Consider the following 24,592-nt stretch of genomic DNA (forward strand, 5'->3'; position numbering starts at 1 on the left):
CATTATGTGCTGATGATAGGATCTGCTCTAATCTGGACTACATTTGACCCTTGAACAACCCAGGGATTAGGAGCACCACCCACCTACGGAGTCAAAAATCCATGTATACATTTTGACTCCCCCCAAATTTAACTACTAATAGCCTGCGGTCGACCAGAAGCCTTACTGATAACGAAAACAGTCGATGAGCACATATTTTGTATGTTACACATAAATACTGCATCTTTATGTTTGTTTATATTTTTCTTGACTGCAAATGGTGCCGTGTCTGGTCTCTAACTATGTGTATAAGTTTTTATAAATTTTAACTTTTATAATAGATATCTGAATATTTTATGGTAGTCTGTGATAAAAATAGACTGCTATCTACATAGATTTTATTCACTTATGACATACCTTTTTCTTAATTTTCAATGTTTCTAGGCTATGTTCATCTGCAAGTTTTTTCAAATAGTCACAAATATCAAAAAAAATTTCCAAAATATTTATTGAAAAAAAATCCATGTAAAAGTGGACTTGGGCAGTTCAAACCCATGTTCAAGCATCAGATGTAATTGCTTTCCTAGCCTCTGCACAGCCACACATCCTAAGAATTCCCTTTACCTTCTTCCCTGTGTTGGATTCCTATTTTGAGGATCTTATGTCATCTTCTTGTTTTACTTTCTTGCACACCCTACAGTAGCTTCCTGAGAAATCATGTGTAAGATGTTAATTTTTTGAGGGTTATCATATCCGCAAGTATCTTTATTTTTGCATTTATACTTGACTAATAGTTTGGCTATATGTAGAAATGCAAGGTAGAATTTACCTTAGAATTTGAAGGCATTTCATTATCTTCGAGGTGCTCATGTTGTTTTGGAGTCTGATGTTATTCTTATTCCTCATTCTTTGTGATCTTCTCTTTATCTCTGGTCACCTGAAATTTAGGTTATTGTGCCTTTTGTTTCATTTTGTTTTGTTTTATTGGTAAGCTTTCTATTAAGGCAAAACATATAAATAGAAAATATACATATAATGAATGTGAGACTGCATTTTTACTAAGTTTGGATCTCTTCTGTGCTGAGAGCTCTGTTCTCGTTCTGAAACCTGTCCTGCGTGTTGTAGCCACCTGGGTCTTCCTGACCTCCAGTCTCTTCAGCTCAGAAAGACTGCACGACTGTTTGGGTTCCCTCCCCATGCCACGATCCAGGCATTGCCTCTAGGCAAAAAGCTAAGGTGGTAGTAGGACTCACTTCATTTACTTTCTATCAGGGATCCCAGGCCTGCCCTCCCTGTTGTCAAATATCTGAAAACAGTTTCATCTAGTTTGTTCAATTTTCTAGGTGTTATTATGGGAGAGTTAAGTCCAGACTCTATTACTTCATCATGGCCAGCAGTAGAAGTTGGGGGTCCATCCAAACTCAAATGTTTTCAGGGACCAAACAGGTAATTAAGTGAAAGAAGGAGCCTGGGTGTAAAGCAATAGGGAATACTTGAAAGTGTGACAGACTGGAGGACAGGTGGTCGCATTTAAAGAGGACTGATGCTGGTGGGTGGAAATGCCAGCTCAGGGTTGCCAGATCATCGGGTTTTTCAGAAAAGGCAAAAATATAAAATTGTAGTTAGATCTTAGTATTCTTAATTATTGGTAACTGATTTAAAAGATAACCCATGTGCAAGACCCAAAAAAGGGGTGTGTGTGGAATACATAAAAGTGTATTCAGTGTACTTGGGCTCTGGATCAAAAGTATAGCGTCACTTAGCATTCACTTAAAATTATTATGCATCAACAGCTAATTGGCACTATATAGATGTCTCCCCAGCTGGTAACCCAACCTCACCTGAAAGGTGCTGCTATAGAAACCAAATTATATCGAAAAGTATGTTTATTCACAGTATGAAGTAAGGACTACCAGAGTAAACTATCAATGATGCAAACTAACTTCTAGTGTGGGATTCCTAAATAGGAGTTTGATTTATATTTTTAAGTTGAGACACTTTTTAAGTTACTTTTTAGTTGAATTTTCTAGCATTTGCAAAGTAGGAAGTGATTATTTTGTTTGTAAGAGGTTTTTTGGCAGTCAATACAGTGTATAGGTCATTTATAAGTATAGACTGGATGGTCTATTATTCAGTCTCTGGAGTACATTTTAGAATCTAAGGTTCTGACTTCAATGGATGTCTCATCCTTCTTTTTTTTTGGTAGATGTTGCTGATGGTGTTTTCCATTTAATGAATTGTACCTAAGGCTTCAAAAGTTTAAAATTATTTGTTTTTATCCATGTCCAATTGTAAGCTAAGATCAAAAAGTTGTGATTTAAGTGTTTTGGGATTTTTAAAAAATATATTGCTATTGGACATTATTTAAAAATTTAGTTGATTAATACTGTGAGTTCAAAGAAATACCTAAACTAAAATTTTAAAATAGACCTGACTTGAATCCAATTTAGAATGTTAAGCCCTAAAAGTTTTTTAGGAGCTTGAAGTGATTATACTTATTTTGTAAATAAGGAAAGAGGAATAATTCACAATTAAGACCTAATATTCTTTCCCTGCCCCTCTTTAACTTTTCACTTTCATAATTGTGAGTATGTGAGGAATGTAGGGGAAAGAAAACTCATTTCACTTCCAGACTTTGATTCTGATTCTTTCCTTGAAGTAAAGTGAAGTTTAAGTGAGGTCCAAGGCAGCAATTAGGGCACCCACACCAGGCCGTCTGTACACAGTAGTTTTTGTGACTTTGCCGGGAGTGGCACATTCCTTCATGTTTCTGAGAAGTACACAGAGATGCCTTTGGGAGTATGGCCCTGTCCCTGAGACCTGCATTGAGGAGCCCTCCCAGGGACAGCTAACCAGCTAGAATTTTAGTGGGCAAGGGGTCTGCTCTGCCCTCCTCAGGTTGGCAGGAGTTTGTGATATTATGTCCCTTAGCCTGTACTACAAGGAATCTTGTGCCATGGTCTTTCCAGCTTAACTTCTATCTAATGTAGTCACTGGGGGTGATTTTAGCCCCAGGGGGTAGTTGGTAATATCTAGAGACATGCTTTGATCTTCACAACTGGAGGAAATGCTGCTGGCATCTAGTGGATAGGGCCAGGGATGCTGCTAAACCATCTATAATGAACAGGACAGCCCCTCAGAACAGAATTATCAGCCCAAACATCAGTAGTGCAGAGGTTGAGAAAATAGGGCATGTTCATCTTTCATCATTTAATGCACATGATCTACACTCTTTCCCAGTCATAAAACCACAGGCACGAGAGAAGGGGAAGGTAGACACAGTGTCCTAACACCTTCTGGGACTCATGAATGATGAAAAATTTTGAAGTAAGGAAGTCAAACATATTGATAGGTAATGATTTGCTTTTAAAAACATTAATACCACACACTAGTTCATTAAAAAAAATAGGAGCTAGGGGAATGGAAAACTTTCATGAAATTTCATTCATTCAAGTATTTTTCAAGAGCCTATTATTTGCCAGGCAGTGTTCTGTAAATGGGGATGTAGCACTGAATAAAAGAAATATCTGTCCTGGGGAGCTTCCATTCCATTGGAGGAGACAGACAGCAAATAAGATGACTCCATAAAATATGTACTGTGTCAGATGGAAAAACAAAGCTATGGAGAAAATAAAGCAGGAAAGTGGATAGTGATGGGTTTTAGGTGGAGGGGACTTGTTCTAAAATGCCAATGTGATAGCACCCATCAGCAAATAATAAAGAGAAAAACTTTAAAGGCCGTTCCAATTCTTTTAAATATGTCTTGTTACCCTTTTTCCATTTCAGAACAACAAAGTCAGGCGTTTTGCTTTTGAGCTCAAAATGCAGGACAAAAGTAGTTATCTTTTGGCAGCAGACAGTGAAGTGGAAATGGAAGAATGGATCACAACTCTAAACAAGATTCTCCAGCTCAACTTTGAAGCTGCGATGCAAGAAAAGCGAAATGGAGACTGTCATGAAGGTAGGTAGGTCTAGCTTTCCCCAGGTACAGGCACACTCTGCAGGTGTCCATTATTTTTGCCAGAGGGTATAGAAAGTAGATGCATATTGCATATGAGAGGTGAGACAGATGGGAGCTTTTTACAGGCATCCTGTCAAAAAAAGATTTTGTCACATTATGATTTATTACCCTAACATCACTTTTATAAGGAAATCATGTAATTGGAAGAACCATAGCTTTGGAGGCAGAAAGGAAGACCTGAGATTGAATCCCAGCAACAAACATTATTTTTCAGTTGTGAGAACTTGGGCAGGCTGTTTACATTTTCTGAGTGCTGGTTTACTCACCTGTGAAACGGGAATTAAAAAATGGAATGTGCTGGTCCATGGAAAGATTAGTAAGATAATGTATGTCTAGTATCTAGCATAGAGTCAATGCTTAAAATACTAATTATAGTTATTACTGTTATCATGAATCATATCCTTTGGAGTTTCCAAAGCAAAGGTAGAGGATAGAAGCCTCAGATGAAATTGGTGGAAAAATCTGGCTATTTTCTTGATAATTCATGTGTGGGTTTGGGGTTTTTTATTTTATTTTATTTTTTTAGTTCTTTAGACGGGTGATTCTCAATTCTGTCTCTTAGAAATGCCTAGAAACTTTTAAAAAAATTATTTTTTCTGCCCTGGCCTATGTGGCTCAGTTGTTTGAAGTGCTGTCCTATAACTGAAAGGTTGCAAGTTTGATTCCTGGTCAGGGCACGTATCCAGGTAGCAAGTTGGATCTCTGGTCCACGCGTGTATGGGAAGCAACCAGTCGATGTTTTTCTCTCACATCAATGATTCTCTCTTTCCCATCCTGTCTCCCTTCCTCTCTCTCTAAAAGCAATGAAAAAATGTTGTTGGCTGAGGAGATACATATACTCTTTACTTGTCCCACCAAAGATTCTGAAGATTCTGACTGAATTGGTCTGGGGAGGCCTGACTTCTAGCACATCTGATGGGTGTGGCCCTGTGGGCTGGTGTTCACGCCTAGTGCCAGTTCTAATCAGACAGTATTGATGCTGTACCAGCAAATGTTGAACTCTCACCATTGGGCCCGGGCATCATAGAATGTTTTTTTTTAAGCTCCAAGGTATTTCTAAAGGGTATTCAGAGTTGAAATCCAGTGTGTTCAAGGGCATGTAAGAGAACTGACCTTCTTCCTCCTGTTTTTCAAAAAATATGTTCAACTAAAAGTGACTCAGGTAATCTGTTTTGCCTTTTTAGATGATGAACAAAGCAAATTGGAAGGTTCTGGTTCCGGTTTAGATAGCTACCTGCCTGAACTAGTCAAGGTAACATCATCTTAAATCTTCTGCTCTTCATAGAATGATACTGAAATATGAGGAGGGGCTCCCCAAAGCCCCCAAATTTATTTATAAAAAGTTGTGTATTTATTTTTACATGTTTAAACTTAAGTCACCTCCAAAGTATTCTCCATTTGATGCAATACACCTATCAAGAAGTTTTTGCCACTGGTCAAAACAGTTTTTGAACTTGTAGATTTAGATGCCTTTTAGTGCTTCTGCTGTTTTTGTTTCACCTTTTCCACATTGGTGAAAAAACATTTCCCTTTGAGGACTTTTTTCATCCCGGAAAACAAAAAGTTGCTCTGGGGGAGATTAGGTGAATAGGGAGGGTGAGACATGGGGGTCATGTCGTTTTTAATCAGAAACAGCGGAGTGGGCAGGTGCGCTAGTAAATTACTCATCATGAAATGGACAAACCCGTTGAAAGAGTCGCGAAAAATTCACTGAAGCACGAATGCAGCCTCTCACAACAACACCAGCTGATACACTGATACAGATGGGTTCCTAGAACACTCACTTAGTGGGGAAGCCTGTATAACAAGGAGTCCTCCCTTCAGAAGATAATTTCAGGGTTTTTTGGGTTCCCTTCTCCTATTTCTCATTTCATCTGTTGAAATGATTAGCAGCAGTTACATTGCAGTAAATGACATTGTAGTTACTGCTCTTTCTTTTCTAACTTGAATATGTGCTGAGGTGAAATACGCTACTGACCAGAATCAGATTTCAGTCTGTTTTCCAGAAAGTGCCTTACAAAGTATTGTTTTTTTATTATTTTTTTATGTCAGCAATTTTCATCCAGTGCGCTGCAAGAATTTTTAAAACATGCAATACCTTACTTACTATTTAGTCAGGGGCATTGACTTCTTTTCCCTTAGACTGTTGAAATAAAGAATGACAACGAACACAACACTAGCCAGTTGGTGTGAATGAATCAAAATTATAGCTATTTTTGTGTCAGATCAGCAAAAAATATATTTTTTGTCATTTACAGAATTTTAGTAATTCATTTGTGTGCCATAGAATGAAAAAAGTTGAAAATTGCTACTTTAAGTGTTTTTCCCTCCATAATATTAATATCATATTACAAGTATTAAAGAAATAACCAAAATACACAGGTAAATGTTCCCATGGTAACAAAGTATTTACTGTGTTCACATATATACAGCCCTTAGTTCAAGTCAATAAACACAATTTAAAAGATGATGGGTCCATGTGAATCTTGCCACAAAAGCAAAGAGGGGTTGCCTGTATTACATAAATTGTTCGTGGGTTATTCGGCATGGGAAAAAAAAGTTACACCTGGTATTTTTTATAATTTTGAGAAACGTTCAAGTTACTGAAAAGCACAAAGAACAAAACAACCATATTCCTACCACCCAGAGTCAACACTCGTTATTATATTGTTAGCTTTCTTTTTTTTTTAGGAAAAAAATACCAGTTATAAAGTTCTTTTTAAATATCATCCTTATTCCATTTCCTTCTTTTCCTGCCACCTCTGTCAGAGACAACCATTATTAAGAGTGTTCTGGGGTTACTTCCATTTAGTTTTATATCTTTACCAATGTATCTATTATGATGATATATATAGTTGTGTTTTATATGTTTAAAAATGTTGTATAAATAGTAACATATTATTCTGCACTTGCTTTTATTTTTAATTCAGCATTGTTTTTGAGATTTATCCAAGTTGGTGTATAGATCTAGTTCAACCCTTTTATTGCATTGTGTAAGCATTTTATATTAGCTGTTGTGTTATTTCCAATTTTTTTCTCTTACGTTGTCACAGTGAATATTCTTGTACTTGTCTCCTTACATGCATTTATGAGTGATTTCTTTTTCAAATGAGAGAAATATCTTTGTCTTCTCTAGATCTTTATATTCTTAATCTGTTACTGCCTTTCTGTTCTTTTTTTTTTCTAGTACAATGAAATAGAGACTGTACACACCCACATCTTAAACACTGTAATAGAAGACACAGTTTTTCTATATACAATTATAAACAGAGTAGCATTCAGCATTGACCTTTACTTTAAACAACATGGTTCTTCTAAAATATAAAATCTCCTTCCCAGTCTAGGACTTTAGAATATTTTTTTTCTTAGGACTTCACTGTTACCACAGTATCTTTTTAGCACCTGCCTATTACAGCTAATTTTAGTGCTACCATTGTAACCACTTTTTTAGGCTGGGAAGAGTTTTGGTGTGTGTTTGCTTTTTCGTGTTACGAACTTTTGTGTATCATTTTACTTTGAGATTTTTTTTTATTTCTGCATGTTTGGAGGTTCATAATTTCCAAAGCAAAAGATTTGTTGAAATAGATAATATATGCAATGCAATCTAGAATTCAAAAAGTAACTTTCTATGCTTACTGGGTGAACACAAGGGATACCTAGGAGAAGACCCATTATTTGAGGCTAATGTTTAATTAGAAATCTGTTTTTTTTTTCCTGTGAAGACATCCAGGAGTGGTACTCTTCTTTCCTTTGTCATTGCCTGCTACTCTCTAGCCAGCGTAATTCAGAATTCCTTGATCCTAAGACCTAGGGAGATTTTAAAAATAAAAAATATATATACACATTTTTTTAAAAAATCTGGATCTACAGCTTGATGGATTTCACACTTGTGCACCCACATAACCACCACTCAGATCTCAATATATAAAACATTTCCAGCATCTCAGAAGACTGTCCTGTAACCCCCCACCAAGCGGATGTTCTCATTCGTTTGACCTTTATCATTGTAGATTAGCCTCAGCTATTCTAGACCTTCCTATAAATGGAATCATACAGGATTTACTATCTATCAGACTTCTTTAGCTCAACATTACGTGACCCAGAGTTTATTAAAAGGATAGAGTTTAGTAGAGAATATTAGAGTACTGCTCTTAATGATGATGGATATTACTTTATAGCTATAGATATAGGTACAGATATTGTGTGTGCATTGGGTTGTGATGTAAATGTATGTTTTACTGTGGGTCAAGGTGAAAGCCAGACAAATCAGCATTGTAAGGGACTAAACCACTGTTTTTCCCCCTCAGCTCTTAAGTGTTTTAAAGATAATTTGATTTAGGAAGGCAGAAACAGGCAGAAGGTAATTTTTCAAAGGAAAAAAAAGAATAAAGCAAATTAAGATGTATTATTGTTCACTCACTGTGCTGCCGTCATGCTCGTAGGTGGCAGGTGTCCATCCGTGATGCCTTTGTGGTGTGCAGTGTAAGGGCCCAGGGTCTTTCTGTGTCTGGCTCTCAGGTCTTTCACCATCCAAGGCTCCTAATGTGACTGTGGTTTTGGTTGTTTCGAGCCCCATCCAGTGTATCTGGGCTGGTAATCATTTGTATCTATTAAGAAAGCAGGGATAACTAGTCATCCTGATTGCACAAGGAATGGATTCAGAGTGGAGGGGAGAGGGGAGAGGGGAGAGTGTCTGGAGGCACAAAGCTGTGCAAGGAGGGGAGTTTAATCAGGGATGAAGAATGAAGAGGTCGGTACCAGGGAAGGAGGGTACCAGAAAGGGTCCAGCAAGTGATCAGGTCACAGTTAAGATTTTGGAGAAAAGACCAGAACATGAGGGGCAGGCAGAAGTTCATTAAAGGTGTTAACTCCTCTTTCTGCTTCATTTATCCTGTTACCCTGGCTTTTGTTTTCCACTGTGACTGAGATGTGATCAAACAGGATGTGAGTGACAGGAAGTTGTTTTAGTACAAAAATAACTAAAGTCTCATTCTGGAATATAATGGAGAGCCCCTTTATATGTGGTAGGGATGACATGGACTTCGGTTTTCAGAATATTTTATATATTCTTAGCCCTTATGTTGTTTGTATATTTACTACTGATCATAATTATTTTATTAGGCAACGTGCTGTATTTGTCCTAAAACTTGTTCTTTTCTTCCAGTTGTCTAGTATGGAACCAAACATGTTTGTTGTGAATTTAACGGCATTTAATAGTATCAGAATACTTACTCTAATAAACATTTTTATTGAATACGTAAACTATAAAATTAGTCAACCCTGCAAAGTCTATGGTTAATATATGATCAGATTATAAACCTAATTATTACTTGTTTAATAATTTCTTTCTCTGGTTGCACTGAAATTAGGTAACATTGGGATGTATACCACCTCCTTCTATAAAGAGAGTATTAAGAAGATCCTCATGTTTCCAATTTATATTTTTCTTCTCCACAGCTTTTCTATTTTTGAGCTTTTTTAAAAGTATGTTTTATTGATTATGCTAGTAAAGTTGATCCAATTTTTTTCTCCCCTTTATCCCCCTCCTCCCACACACATTCCAGCATTCTCCCAACCTTAGTTCATGTCCAAGAGTTGTACATATAAGTTCTTTGGCTTCTCCATTTTCTATACTGTTCTTAACCTCCCCCTGTCTATTTTGTACCTACCTATTGTGCTTCTTATTCCCTGTACCTTTTTCCCACATTCTCCCCCTCCCTGCTGATAACCCTCCATGTGATCTCCATTTTTGTGATTCTTCTGTTCCTGTTCTAGCTGTTTGCTTAGTTTCTGTTTTTGTTTTTTAGGTTCAGTTGTTGATAGGTTCGGTTGTTAGGTTCACTTGTGAGTTTGTTGCCATTTTACTGTTCATAGTTTTGATCTTCCTTTATCTCTTAGGTAAGTCCCTTTAACATTTCATATAATAAGGTCTAGGTGATGATGAACTCCTTGAACTGGACCTTATCAGGGGAGCACTTTAGCTGCCCTTCCGTTCTAAATGAAAGCTTTGCTGGATAGAGTCATCTTGGATGTAGGTCCTTGCCTTTCATGACTTTGAATACTTCTTTCCAGCCCCTTCTTTGCCTGTAAGGTTTCTTTTGAGAAAACAGCTGATAGTCTTATGGGAACTCCTCTATAGGTAACTGTCTCCTTTTCTCTTGCTGCTTTTAGGATTGTCTCCTTATCTTTAATCTTGGGTAACTTAATTATAATGTGTCTTGGTATGTTCCTCCTTGGGTCCAACTTCTTTGGGACTCTCTGAGCTTCCTGGACTTGCGTGTCTATTTCCTTCACCAAACTAGGGGAGTTTTCTTTCATTGTTTTTACAAATAGATTTCCAATTTCTTGCTCTTTCTCTTCTTCTTCTGGCACCCTTTTAATGTGAATGTTGGACCTGTTAAAGTTGTCCAGAGGCTCCCTAAACTATCCTCACTTTTTTGTATTATCTTTTCTTCCTTTTGTTCTGCATGGTGGTTTTTTACTTCCATATGTTCCCAATCATTGATGTGATTCTCGGGCTTCATTCACTCTACTGTTTTTTCCCTGTAAATTGTTCGGTATTTTTATTAGTTTATCCTTCATTTCTGACTGGATCTTTTTTATGCTGTTGAGGTCCTCACTAAGTTTCTTGAGCATCCTTATAACCACCATTGTTTTTTTAATCTTCAATACTTTTTTATTCTTTTTTTAAAATTTTTATTGTTATTCAATTACAGTTGTATGCCTTTTCTCCCCATCCCTGCACCCCACTCCAGCTGAACCCACCTCCCTCCCCCACCTCCACCCTCCCCCTTGATTTTGCCCATATGTCCTTTATAGTAGTTCCTGTAATACCCTAGCCTCACTGTCCCCTCCCCACTCCCCCCTAGCTATTGTTAGATTGTTCTTAACTTCAATGTCTCTGGTTATATTTTCTTTGCTTTTTTCTTCTGTTGATTATGTTCCAGTTAAAGGTGAGATCATATGGTATTTGTCCCTCACCGCCTGGCTAATTTCACTTACCATAATGCTTTCCAGTTCCATCCATGCTATTGCAAAGGGTATAAGCTCCTTCTTTCTCTCTGCTGCATAGAATTCCATTGTGTAAATATACCACAGTTTTTTGATCCACTCATTTGCTGATGGGCACTTAGGTTGCTTCTAGTACTTGGCTGTTGTAAATTGTGCTGCTATGAACATTGGGATGCATAGGTTCTTTTGGATTGGTGTTTCACGGTTCTTAGGGTATAATCCCAGCAGTGGAATTGCTGGGTCACAGGGCAGTTCCATTTTTAGTTTTCTGAGGAAATTCCATACTGGTTTCCACAGTGCCCTCACCAGTCTGCATTCCCACCAACAGTGCACTAGGGTTCCCTTTTCTCCACATCCTCTCCAACATTTGTTTGTGGATTTGTTTATGTTGGCCACTCTGACTGGTGTGAGATGGTACCTCATTGTGGTTTTAATTTGAATCTCTCTGATGCTAGTGATGCTGAGCATCTTTTCCTATGTCTCTGGGCCCTCTGTATGTCTTCCTTGGAGAAGTGTCTGTTCAAGTCCTTTGCCCATTTTTTAATTGAGTTGTTTGTCTTCCTGGAGTGGAGTCATGTGAGTTCTTTATATTTTGGAGACCAGGCCCTTGTCTGAGGTATCATTGGCAAATATGTTTTCCGATACTGTTGGTTCTCTTTGTATTTTAATGCTGGGGTTGGGGGTTTTTTTGACTTTTAAAAATTTTGTATTTTTTTTTCAATTTTTATTGTTATTCAATTACAGTTGTATGCCTTTTCTCCCCTTCCCTCCCCCCATGCCAGCTGAACCCACCTCCCTCCCCCACCCCCACCATCCCCCCCAATTTTGTCCATGTGTCCTTCATAATAGTTCCTGCAATCCCCTCTTCCCACTGTCCCCACCCCACTCCCCCCTAGCCACTGCTAGACTGTTCCCAAACTCAGCACAATTTACAATAGCCAAGTACTGGAAGCAACCTAAGTGCCCATCAGCAAACGAGTGGATCCAAAAACTATGGCATATTTACACAATGGACATCTACGCAGCAGAGAGAAAGAAGGAGCTTATACCCTTTGCAACAGCATGGATGAAACTGGAGAGCATTATGCTAAGTGAAATAAGCCAGGCGGTGAGGGACAAATACCATATGATCTCATCTTTAACTGGAACTTAATGCTGTTTTCTTTAGCCATGCAGAAGCTTTTTATTTTGATGAGGTCCCGTTTGTTTATTCTTTCCTTTATGTCCCTTGCTTTAGGGGATGTGTCTGTGAGGATGTTGCTGCGTGGAATGTCTGAGATCTTCCTGCCAATGTTTTCCTCTAGGACTTTTATGGTGTTACGACTTATATTTAAGTCTTTTACCCACCTCGAATTTATTTTTGTGTACGGCGTAAGTTGGTGATCGAGTTTCATTTTTTTGCATGTAGCTGTCCAGATCTCCCAACACCATCTGTTGAAGAGGCTGTTTTTGCTCCATTTTATGCTCCTGCCTCCTTTGTCAAATATTCATTGACCGTAAAGACTTGGGTTTATTTATGGGCTCTCTGTTCTGTTCCATTGGTCTATGTGCCTGTTTTTATGCCAGTATCAGGCTGTTTTGAATACAGTGGCCTTGTAATACAGTTTGATATCAGGTATTGTGATCCCTCCTACTTTTTTCTTCTTTCTCAAAATTGCTGCAGCTATTCGGGGTCGTTTATGGTTCCATATGAATTTCTGAATTGTTTGTTCTATATCTGTGATATATGTCATGGGTACTCTAATAGGGATTGCATTGAATCTATAAATTGCTTTGGGTAGTATGGCCATTTTGATGATGTTAATTCTTCCAATCCATGAGCATCGTCCATGCTTCCATTTGTTTGTGTCTTCCTTAATTTCCTTCTTCAATGTTGTGTAGTTTTCTGGGTACAGGTCTTTTACCTGCTTGGTTAGGTTTATTCCTAGGTACTTTATTTTTCATGTTGCTATATCAAATGAGATTTTTTCCCCCTGATTTCTGTTTCTGCAGTTTCATTGTTGGTATACAGGAATGCCTTTGATTTCTGTGTATTGACTTTGTATCCAGCTGTTTTGCCAAATTCATTTATTAGGTCAAGTAGTTTTTTGGTGGCGTCTATAGGATTTTCCATGTACACTATCATATCGTCTACAAACAGTGACAGTTTCATTTCCTTCTTTGCAATTTGGATGCCTTTTATTTCTTTTTCTTGTGTGATTGCTGTGGCTAGGAATTCCAATACTATGTTGAATAGGAGTGGGGAGAGAGGGCATCCTTGTCTTGTTCCTGATCTTAGTGGGAAACCTCTAAGTTTTTGTCCATTGAGTATGATGTTGGCTGTAGGTCTCTCATATATGGCCTTTATTATGTTGAGGACTGCTTCCTCTATTCCCACTTTGCTGAGTGTTTTTATCAGAAATGGGTGCTGTATCTTATCAAATGCTTTTTCTGCATCTATTGATAGGATGATGTGATTTTTGTCTTTGCTGTTGTTTATGTGATGTATTATGTTTATTGATTTGCGAATATTGTACCATCCTTGTATCCTTGGGATGAATCCTACTTGGTCATGGTGTATGATCTTTTTAATGTATGGCTGGATGCTGTTTGCCAATATTTTGTTGAGAATTTTAGCGTCCATGTTCATCAGCGATATTGGCCTGAAATTTTCTTTCTTCGTTGTGTCTTTATCTGGTACAACCAGCATTTTTGAACTCTGCATCTGATAGATTGCTTATCTCCCTTTTGTTTAGCTCTTTTTCTGCAGTTTTAATCTGTTCTCTTGTTTGCACCATGTTTCTTTATCTCCTCATTGTGGCAGCCTCCCTGGGTTTGTTTCTATGTATTAGGTAGAGCTGCTGTGAGTCCCTGTCTTGGTAGTGTGGCCTAATGTAGTAGGTGTCCTGTAGGGTCCAGTGACCCCTGTCACCCAAGCTGGGTACTCGAGGTGTGCCCTTTGTTTGGACTGAGTACACTCTCCTCTTGCTGCTGGGCCCTAGTTGCTGTTGGCAGATAAATGGGAGGGATTTATCCAAGCCAGTCAGCTTCAAGGACTGGCTTTGACCACTTACCACCAACCTCTGCCCTCTGTGGAGGTTCAGCTGTGCAGCAACAGGGTTGTGGTGCTCCTGCGTGGTCTGTAGTAGTCCACTGTGTGAGCAGGCCCTGGCGTTACCTGGGTGGTACAGGTCAAGGTCAGCCCCCACCTGTGTTTTGCCTGGGAAACCCTGCCTGAACTATAAAGCAATCTGAGAATACTGTTGCTTGTTCTGGGCTTAGAGATTCCCAGGTGAAGACAAGCTTGAACCTAGGCTGGCTGCTGCTAGTGCCAGGCCTAGGACTTAGCAAGAGATACAGGGGCTGGGGGCTCACTTAGGCCTGCTGTTGCTTGTTTGAAAGGATTTAGGAAGTTGTGAAGCAGGAGCCAAGAGCAGCCATTCATATGGAAGAGCCACTGTTAACAGCTGTGAGTTGGGTGGGAGGGAGCCTCAGGGTACTTCAAGGTGGGGCAGTGTTTGTTGATGGAGTCTCAGATATGGCACCCACCTGCCAGTTCCATGGCTCTGTCAAGGGTGCTGTTTTCCAGCTCTCGCCTTGATGCTAGACACTTCAGTTCCTCCCTATATGCCACTCGCGACTTTCAAGGTGCTATTCCAGTGCTGCAGCTCAGAGGGAGTGAGTCTAAGTCTGTTTGTGCGTTCTTTGAGAAGAATATCTTGGGACTCCAGAAGTTTCTTCCACAGACTCGATCTCTGCTGGGTTTTGCAGTCAGAACTAATGTGAATTTATCTTCCTGGCACCTGAATGCTGCTCCAGGGGGCCTGGTGTGGAGCTGGGACTCCTCACTCCGGAGATACCACTCCCGAATTTTTGTCCACTACATGTGGACAAAATATGTGGTTGTGGGACCAGATTATTCCACATCTCTGCCTGTCCTACTAGTCTGGAGAGATGTGATTTCTTTTATCCTGTAGTTGTCAGACTTCCATTCAGTTCAGTTTCTGAAAGTTCTGAGTGATGGTTGTTCTGTAATATAGTTGTAATTTTGATGCGGTTGTGCAGGAGTTGAGCTATGTTTACCTACGCCAGCAACTTGACTGGAAGTTTAAGTCATATTCCTTTGCTAACTTTTTAAAACAAGTCTGTGAAAGATGCTTCCTTCCCCATATCCTAATCCAAAAAATTATGTAAATGTATTATGATACAAAGGTTTTGGTAGGGTTGTGTTTGTGAGGTCAGCGGGTATTCTGTTTCTTGGGCCTCCTTATTCTAAAATGCTTTATTATGGCTTTGTGACCCAGAGGATGAGATGATCATCCCAGGAAGTTAGATATCTTGGAGGGAGTGGAAACAAATCATGACAGCACTTTACATTAAAAAGTATATATTCTGGCCTCGGAGGATTTTGCTGAATCTTCCTTTTGCAACCCTTCTGTTTAAATCAGCCAGTAGTCAAAACGGTATAATTCTGCTAACTCATTCTCAAAATGAAATGTTGTGGGCCATAGTCTTTGACCTTCAATTGTTTTGTCTGCTTTAAGATAAACTTAAGACACAAACAAAGTAGGCCTACAGCAGTCCATCTGTAAACTCGGAAATGTTTGGTTCATAATTACCCTTTAGGCAAAGGAAGAAAACATTATCAGGGTATATCATTAGTGATTAAACTTAGGGTTTACAGAAGTGAGGCGAGCAGCCCTTTTTTTAGACAAATTATTCTTTGACTTCTAAGCAAGTGTCAGTTTCACAGAGGAAAGTTCTTTCATTGTCCATTTTCTTCACTTTTTTCTCCTTTTCCTCTATAGTGAACCCAAAGTATTAGATGTGCCATGGGAAGGACGGCAACAACAGGGTGTGGCAAAATGCCAGTCCGCCTCGTTGTGCCTCCGCGGTGTGAACTGACCACAGGAGGCTTTAATAGCAGAGCCGGTTTCTGTCGCTTTGAGAAGTGCTGGATGGCATAGTCTGGCATAATATATTTTTTACAGCTCTGTTTTGTAGGCCTTTATATTGTGAGAGTGTATTACAGGAACTTATTTGGCTTTACTAAAATTTAAATAAAAATAAATGTGCTTGCTATAATAAGTAAAGATATCCAAAGTTATATGAAGAAAAGTTAGTCTTTTATCTTATCTCCATTGCCACATTCCTGAGAACACTGATGTTATTAACCTGTTGTGATTCCTCTTTCACCAAACCAATTACTCATAGAAACATACACACATATGTAGTGTTTTTGATTACTTTTTAAAAATATGCTCATGATACATCATTACTCTACAACTTGTTCTTTTTTTAATGTATTACAGTTCTAATTATGTCCCCGATTTCTCCCTCCACCCAGCCCACCACCCACTTCAGTACTCAATCCCCACCCTGTTGTCCATGTCCATGGGACCTTCATGTATGTTCCTTGACTAATCCCTTCAACTTCTTTCAAATGTCCTCCCTCCCTCCTCCACTCTTACCGCTGTCAGTCTATTCTGTGATTCTATGCTTCTGGTTCTATTTTGCTAATTAGTTTATTTTGTTCATTATATTCCTCTTGTAAGTGAAATCATATGGTCTATGTCTTTCACGGACTAGCTTGTTTCACTTAGCATGTTAGTCTCCATTTCCATCCATCTGTTGCAAAAGATAGGAATTCCTTCTGTCTTTCTGCTGCGTGGCATTCTATTGTGTAAATGTGCCACAGTTTTTTGATCTGTTCATCTACTCATGGGCACATAGGCTGTTTCCAACTCTTGGCTATTGTAAATAGTGCTGCTGTGAATATAGGGGTGCATAAGTTCTTTCAATAGGTGTTAGTTCTTTGAATGTTTATTAAAATTTGCCTGTGAAGCCATCCAGTCTAGGGCTTTTATTTGTTGGGAGTTTTTTGATTACCGCTTCAATTTCACTGGTTGTTATAGGTTTATTCAGGTTTTCTGCTGCTTCTTCATTTGTTTTTGGAAGATTGTATGTTTCTAGAAATTTATCCATTCCCCTGTTTGTGCAATTTCTTGGCGTATAGTTGTTCATAATAATTGTTTATAACCCTTTTTTTCTTTGTGCCATCAGTTGTTACTTCTCCTTTTTCATTTCTGATTTTATTAATTTAGGCTCTCTTTTTTCCTTCATGAGTCTCGTTAAAGGTTTGCCAATTTTGTTTATCTTTTCTAAGAACCAGTTCTATTTCATTTAATTCTGTTCTGATTTTGATTATTTCCTCACTTCTGCTTGTTCTGGGCTTTGTTTGTTGTTGTTCCTCTAGTTCACAGGTGGCAAACACAAGGCCTGCAGGCTGAATCCAGGCCTCCACCTGTTTTATCCGGCCAGGCACCTTGTTTCTACCCGGCAGCAGCGCCGAGCTCCCTGCCCCTAGTTAAGGAGTAGTTACATTTATACAGTCCTAAAATTACATTTGGCCCTTTGAAGGCAACTGCGAGGCTGATGTGGCCCCCGGTGAAAATAGGTTTGACACCCCTGGCTAGTTCTTTTGTATGTAGGGTTAGGTTGTTTGGTTCAGATTTTTCTATCTTCTTTACGTAGGTCTTTATTGCTATGAACTTCCCTCCCAGTACTGCCTTCACTGTGTCCCATAGGTTTGGGGTTGTTGTGTGTTCATTCTCATTTTTTCCCGTGTACTTTTTAATTTTTTCCTTGATCTCTTTGTTAACTTCTTTATTATTTAATGACATGTTATTTACCCTCCATGTATTCAAATGTTTTTGAGTTTTTTCCTTGAAGTTGGTATCTAATTTCAAGACAATGTGATCCAAGAAGATGCTTGATGTGATTTCAGTTTTCTTGATTTTGTTAAGGCTTGTTTTGTGTCCTGCAGTGTGGTCTGTCTTTCAATATGATCCATGTGTGTTTTAGAAGTATGTGTATTTTGCTTCTTTGGGGTGAAATGTTCTATAAATATGAATTAGGTCCATTTGATCTACAGTGTCATTCAGTGCCTTGATTCTTTGTTTGGAAGAACTGTCAATTGTTGACAATGTGGTGTTAAAATCCCCTACAACACTGTATTGCTGTCAGTCTCTTTCTTAAATTCCTCCTGGATTTTCCTTATATATTAAAGTGTTCCTCTGTTATGTGCATATATGTTTACAAGAATTATATCTTTTTGCTGGACTACTCCCTTAAGTATTTCATAGTGACCTTTTTTGGCTCTTGTTGTGGCCTTTGTTTTGATGTCTATTTTGTGTGATGTGAGAATTGCTACCCCAGCTTTTTTTCCATATTCATTTGCGTGGAATATTTTTTCCATCCCTTCACTCTTACCCTGTGTGAATCTTTTGTTCTGAGGTGGGTCTCTTGTAGACAGCATATATGTAGGTCCTGTTTTCATATCAGTTCAGCTACCTATGTTTTTTGATTGGAGCATTTAATCCATTTACATTTAAGGTTATTATTGATAAGTGTTTGTTTGTTGCCATTTTTTTCCTCTGTACCTCCATTTCTCTTTCCCTCTCTTTCTCTTTCTTCTTCTTCCTCTTCCTAAAGGAGTCCCTTTAGCATCTCTTGCAATCCTGGTTTAGTGGAGTTGTATTCTTTTAGCCTTTTTTTTTTTTTTGTCTGGAAAGTTCTTTATTTCTCCTTCCATTTTGAATGAGAGCATCAGTGGCTAGAGTAGTTTGGGTTGCAGGCCCTTGCTTTTCATTACTTGGATTATTTCTTGCCATACCCTCTGTCTTGTAGTGTTTCTGTTGGGAGATGAGCTGATAGCCTTACTGGAGTTCCCTTGTATGTTACTAGCTGTTTCTCCTGTGTTGCTTTTAAGATTCCCTCATCTTTAAATTTTGCCATTTTTATTGTGATATGTCTTGGAGTGGACCTCTTTGGGTTCATCTTGATTGGGAAGACCCTCTTTGCTTCCTAAACTTGTGTGATTTTTTCCCTCACCAGGGAATTTTTCTGTCATTATATTTTCAAACAGGCTTTTCTACCCCTTGTTACTTTTTTTCTCCTTCTGGTATCCTTATGATGTGACTATTGTTACATTTCATTGTCGCAAAACTCCCTTAAACTATCCTCATTCTTTTTGTGGGTGGTTTTTTTTTTCATTTTATTGCTTTGACTTGGTGCTTTTTTTCTACCTTGTCTTCTAACTTGCTGATTCGATCCTCTGTTTCATCTAGCCTGCTTTTAATTCCTTCTAGTGTATTCTTCATTTCAGAAATTGTATTCTTCATTTCCAGCTGGTTCTCGTGCATAGTTCTATGTCCTCTTTCATGCTGATGTAGTTCCACTAAGTTCCTTGTAGTTCTCACTGAGTTCCTTTAGCATCCTTATAACCATTTCTTTGAACTCTATGTCTAATAAATTGCTAGCCTCAATTTCATTTAGCACTGTTTCTGGGGATTCCTCCTTTTCTTTCAGTTGAGTATTGTTTCTTTGCCTCTCTGTTTTGGGTTATTTTTGTTTATTTCTACACATTAGCTTGATCTGCTTTGATTCCCTGTTCTCTTGGACCTCCTACCCCAGGTGGCCTTCTATGGTAGGAGTCCTGTTGGGCTCAGTGGTGCAGTCTCCTTGAACTCCTATGCTATTGTACCAGTTGCTGACAGAACTAAACTACACAGAAAACAAAACCCAAACCAGCAAAAATACCCCTCCCTGAAACAATAGCAATATCAGTGACAAATGAGCGGAGATAAGTAAAATGGAAAGTGAGTAAGAATATTATAAGAAAAGTAAAAAAAGAATGTGAAATGACTAAGGGAAAGAATAATGATTTTGAGAGGGTAGAGGGAGGGTAAACGGTAAGAATAAAGAACTGAAATGAGGAGAAGGGAAAAAGTAAATTTTAGAGTAAAAATAAAAGCATAAGGGAAGGCAGAAGGCAAAATGGAGTAAAAAAATGAAGAATAGATTATGATATTTGAAGTAAAAAATACATAGTGAACTAATAGGAACAAAATTGAAGAAAAAGAAAAGAATGCTAAAAAGCTATGTGAAAGAAAAAACCATGCAAACAATGAAAAATAATAAGGTGGAATTCATCTCAGCAGGTATCAGTCCTTGGCTGCAGACCTCTTCTGGGGTATCCTGCTCTGGCAGTGTCAGACGCCATCCCTGTCTAGCTCTAGGCAGCCTGTTCAAGGCTGTAAAGGATCCATAGTCTGTGACTGTCTCCTTCAGGACTGGCCGTGTCTGGGATGGTCCTTGCTGCTCTGCCCTGCTGGCTTTTAATCAGCACAAGGCCCAGGAGTTGGTCATCCAACATACAAAATCACTGCAGTTACCACCTCCACCTGCTTTCTTCTGCAGTCTTGCCATTGGTCTTAGCCTTACCACTGACCCATCTGTTTCTGAGAGGGCTTCTGGTGCAATTGAGAGGATGGGGGCCCTGGATCTCCCCTTGGAAACACTGTTCAGACTTCAGGGAAGATGGTGGGTGTTTTTCCCCACCCCTGCACCACATGTCTTATTCTGTCCCACCTTATTTTCAATAATGTATGGTTTCTGGTGAGTTAGCTGTCAGTTTCACATGAGGGGCCAATTTGTGTAAAGAGGTCAGCTCTTTCCTGCCTGGTGCTGATGGCAGCTTTGTATAAGAGCCGAGACTGGGCAGGGCCCTGAAGTCCCCTTGCTGTGCCATTTCTGCACAGCTGGTTTTGGTGGAATAGGGCCTAAGGAAACAATGTGTCTTGTTGCAGCTGAGAACATTTCTGAAGGGACCCCCTTGGTGTTTCCCTTTCTTTTCCCTGCAGATATGTGCCTAACAGGGGCCTCCTAAGCCTGGCTGGACTACTTCGCAGGAGGGGGATGGCCATGCCTTTCCCTTCCTAGATTTTTTTACTCTGTTGAGGTGGATGGGTTCTGCCTGGCTGCAAAGGATCTCTGGTGCTCAGCTCTTGCTTGTCTAACTCCCAGGCCACTGTCTTCGCAGGAGACACAATCCAGAACTCTGTTCTCTGCAGCCCCTTGAATGCTAGCTGAGCTGGGTGGGGCCCAGCAAACCCCTTGTTGCGCAACTCTCTGAACTCCCTGCCCAGCTGTATTCAGTGGGAACAAACTGCGCTTTCAATCTAGTCTCTTTGCTGGCAGAGCAGCTGTGTGCATGGTCTTTGCCCATCCACTTTTCAGCTCCTTTTTAAAAAGACTTTTATGTGCTACTCATACCACAGTACTGTGTTACTGTCTAGTTCTCTGCACGGACCCCTCCCCAAAAAGCAAAACGTCTCTCAGGATCACAGCTGGCTGCAGCCTGACTCTGTGTGTGTGTGTGTGTGTGTGTGTGTGTGTGTGTGTGTGTGTGTGTGTGTGTGTGTGTGTGTGTGTGTGTGTGTGTGTGTGGCCTGGGTCTCCTGTACTCCATATATCCTCCTGAGTCTCTCCCAATTAGTTTGGGATCCGTGTGCAGGACTAAGGCCCCCTTCTCTGAGACAAGGGGGAGCTCCAAAGCTACGAATTCTGTCTGGTCTCTCTGTGGCTGCCAGGCGCCACACCCAGGGTATTTCCCTTTCAATGTATAACATCTCCTTACTGGACAGTATGAAGCATCTTCTGTACTCCTTGGCTTCAAAACTTCCTGTCAGCTAGGATTCCATTTATTGTTGGGGCTAATTGTTGGAAGATCAGCCAAAAATCTGAGTTGGGGGCAAGATCAAATGGACTCATCTTCCACCTGGTCAGCCACCATCTTCAACCTCTGCAACTTGTTCTATTAGTTAAACTATTTCATAGCTGACCCTGTATTAGTATTAGTTTGCTCATTTTCATAGCTGTATAGTATTCCAGGTATAATATTGCAGACTTTATTTCACCATCTCCCTATTTATGAACATTTAGGTTACTTTCAGTTTTTAGCCTCTACAAACAGTACACAATAAACATAGTAAGCTATTTATAAGCTTAAACACATGTGCTTTTATTTCAATAGGAGAAATTCCCCAAAGTGGGATTTCTGAGTCAGAGGTTATTGTTCTTTTTTTTAATATTTCAAATAGTGACAGGTTACTCTCCCAGTAGGTTGTAACAGTTCACATTCCCATTTTTCTGCATCCTCACCAGAGAAGTGAAAAATGGTATTTCACTGCTTTAATTTATATTTCAGTGCTTAGCAGTAATATTTTTCATGTTTTTATATATTTATTTGCCATTTGAGTTTCTTCCTCTCTGACTGGCCTGTTCATTGTCTAATAATAATCTGGGCTGTAAAGACAGAGAAGCCAGGCTCCTATCTAATGTTGTGAGTTCCTAGGCAGAGTGTTTACCACTCATGCCTCAGTGTCTTCTCTTCTAAACAAGGATAATAATAGTACTTGCCTCCTAAGTTCATAAAAAATGTAAATGTGTATTTAGGATGATACCCAGTATAGTAGAGATGTTGGCTGTTATCAATATTCATTTTTATGATTATGATGCTTTCAGATGTTTATTACTCCCTGGCTCTGGGAGCTGGTCCTAAGCCTCATTTTCTTACACTCTAGATTTACTTGGTTATTTCTTCAAACACTATTTATTGGGCATACCCTCTGTTTAATGCAGCCTAGGCTTTTTGGAGAGATGGAAAGAACATTAAGAAACTGAGCTTACTTTTTATCTATCTCATAGCAGAGCTGTCAGTGTATGTAAGGTGTATTGTAAGTGTTTCAGTTATTTTTAGCCTAAAGTTGTCCCTTCTTTCCCCTTAAATGGTTTGTCCAGGGAAGACAGTGTCTCTTGGATATTAGTGGATATTAGTGGCAACATCAGGATGAGTCTGTTTTGGCTAGTTGTTGAATTTTTTTTCTTTTTGTGTCTGCATCCCTGTTTGTCTTCTGTCTGTAGGGAGCTCATAGCAGTCATTCTTGCTTATTCATTTCTCATCTCCTAGCACAGTCAGCTTGAGACAACAAGCTTTTTCAGAAAGGCACAAGGAGTTGCCTCTACATTAAGAACCAATTGCTCTGCTTCAGTGTCTCAGACCACAGTATTGACCTTTGTTGAAGGACTCAACAGAAATTCATGAGTAGAATGCATCACTGTTGGTAGTAGCTCACAGCAGTTCGTACTGATGCTTTTGTTAGGAAATATTGTGGCTCTGTACAAAGTAAAACAAATTCTTTGATTTCAATTAAGTAGATTCTGTGTACACATGTCCTGGCTCTTTTTTATTTGTTTTTTTATTCTCACCCAAGCATTTATTTTTTCATTGCTTTTAGAGAGAGAGGAAGGGAGAGAGAAAGAGAGAAACATCGATGTGAGAAAGAAACATCGATTAGTTGCCTCCCGTACATGCCAGACTGGTGTTCATTCATACCTGGACGGGGGATTGGACTGCCACCTAGGCATGTGCCCTGACTGGGAATTGAACCCACAATTTCTTCAGTTGTAGGATGATGCTCCAACCAACTCAGCCACACTGGCCAGGACTGTTCTGGCTATTTTGATGTGAAAAAATGGGAAAGATGGTAGGAGCCTGCCTCATCCATAGGCGTATCTTGCTTTGTAAGTGTGAACAGATGATTTGTAGGAATCTTGTTTAACCTCCAGAAGCCTGAAAGCATCATAGATAGTATCAAGATAAACTTTGTTGTGGTGAGAGACTTGACCCATCATCTTGTTCCCTATTTTTACTCAGAGATGAAAATGGAGTACAGGGAGGCAGAGTGGCTTAAACAAGTTCACGCCACTAGTCAGTGACTGAACTACAACTAGATCCAGTTTCTTAGTATCCTGGTGGTCACTTCATTTTGCTAGACCCGTAGATAGTTGGTAAAATAGTTATGATAGAATTTGGGCCATTGCTAAGTACCTGTTACAATAGCTACATGCCTGAGAAAATTAAGACAATGCTCAGTTTTTCATTAGCCATGAGAAATGTAGTTTGAAATGTAATTAGAAAAAGCCATTAGAAATGTAATATTAGATCTAGGTCAGCCATCAGCAGAGAGGACAAAATACCCTCTGCACTGTGGCCGTCACTGACCCATCATATGCTGAGATGTGACAGATGTGACTTGTGGTCTTTGCAGAAAGCATGTAAGAGAGGACATTCTATTCTTACTCTATAAATTTAACCACTGAGACTGAGAGTAACAAGAAGAGCATATATATTAGGGGCATCAGAGGTGAGAAATAATGTAGTTGGAGATGACATCTGTCTTGTGAATATCTTAGAACAGGGGTATCAAACTCATTTTCACTGGGGGACACATCAGCCTCATGGTTCCTTCAAAGGGCTGAATGTAATTTCAACTCCTTAACAGTTAAGGAGTAGTTACATTTGTACAGTCCTAAAATTATTTCAGCCCTTTGAAGGCAACCACAAGGCTAATGTGGCCCCTGCTGAAAATGAGTTTGACACCCCTGTCTTAGAAGCTTATTTCTGTTCCCAAATCCCACTTCTCCATTCCCCATCTTGCCACCATACGTCTCTTTCCTTCAATGGCTTCTCTTCTCCAAGTCTGTGATTCCAGCCTTCATCCCTACCTTGTGTTCAAGTTCTGTTCTCTAGCTGTGTACTGGATGTTTCTAGTTGGAAATCCCACAGGTATCTCCAGACTCTAATGTATCACCTACTGCAATTGCTCTTCTCCTAAATTATCTATCTCAATTAATGGATTGACCAGTCAGCAGGCTACTCAAGCTAGGAATGTGGAATGTGTTGTGGGCCTTGCTGTG

The 24,592-nt window shown here is 39.3% G+C and overlaps 1 protein-coding gene across 17 annotated transcripts in view; it reads left to right on the forward strand.

Moving 5' to 3' along the window:
• DOCK9 (dedicator of cytokinesis 9) overlaps positions 1–24,592 on the forward strand; it is a 344,395-nt gene that overhangs the window by 183,535 nt on the left and 136,268 nt on the right. For all 17 annotated transcript variants that reach the window (XM_045186630.2, XM_024578994.4, XM_053916340.2 and 14 more), the window contains 2 exons: positions 3,766–3,940; positions 5,185–5,252. In XM_045186630.2, coding sequence (XP_045042565.2) covers positions 3,766–3,940; positions 5,185–5,252 — 243 coding nt within the window. The remainder of the gene's footprint in view (positions 1–3,765; positions 3,941–5,184; positions 5,253–24,592) is intronic.

The sequence above is a fragment of the Desmodus rotundus genome, chromosome 13, assembly GCF_022682495.2.
Source record: "Desmodus rotundus isolate HL8 chromosome 13, HLdesRot8A.1, whole genome shotgun sequence".
Lineage (NCBI taxonomy): Eukaryota > Metazoa > Chordata > Mammalia > Chiroptera > Phyllostomidae > Desmodus > Desmodus rotundus.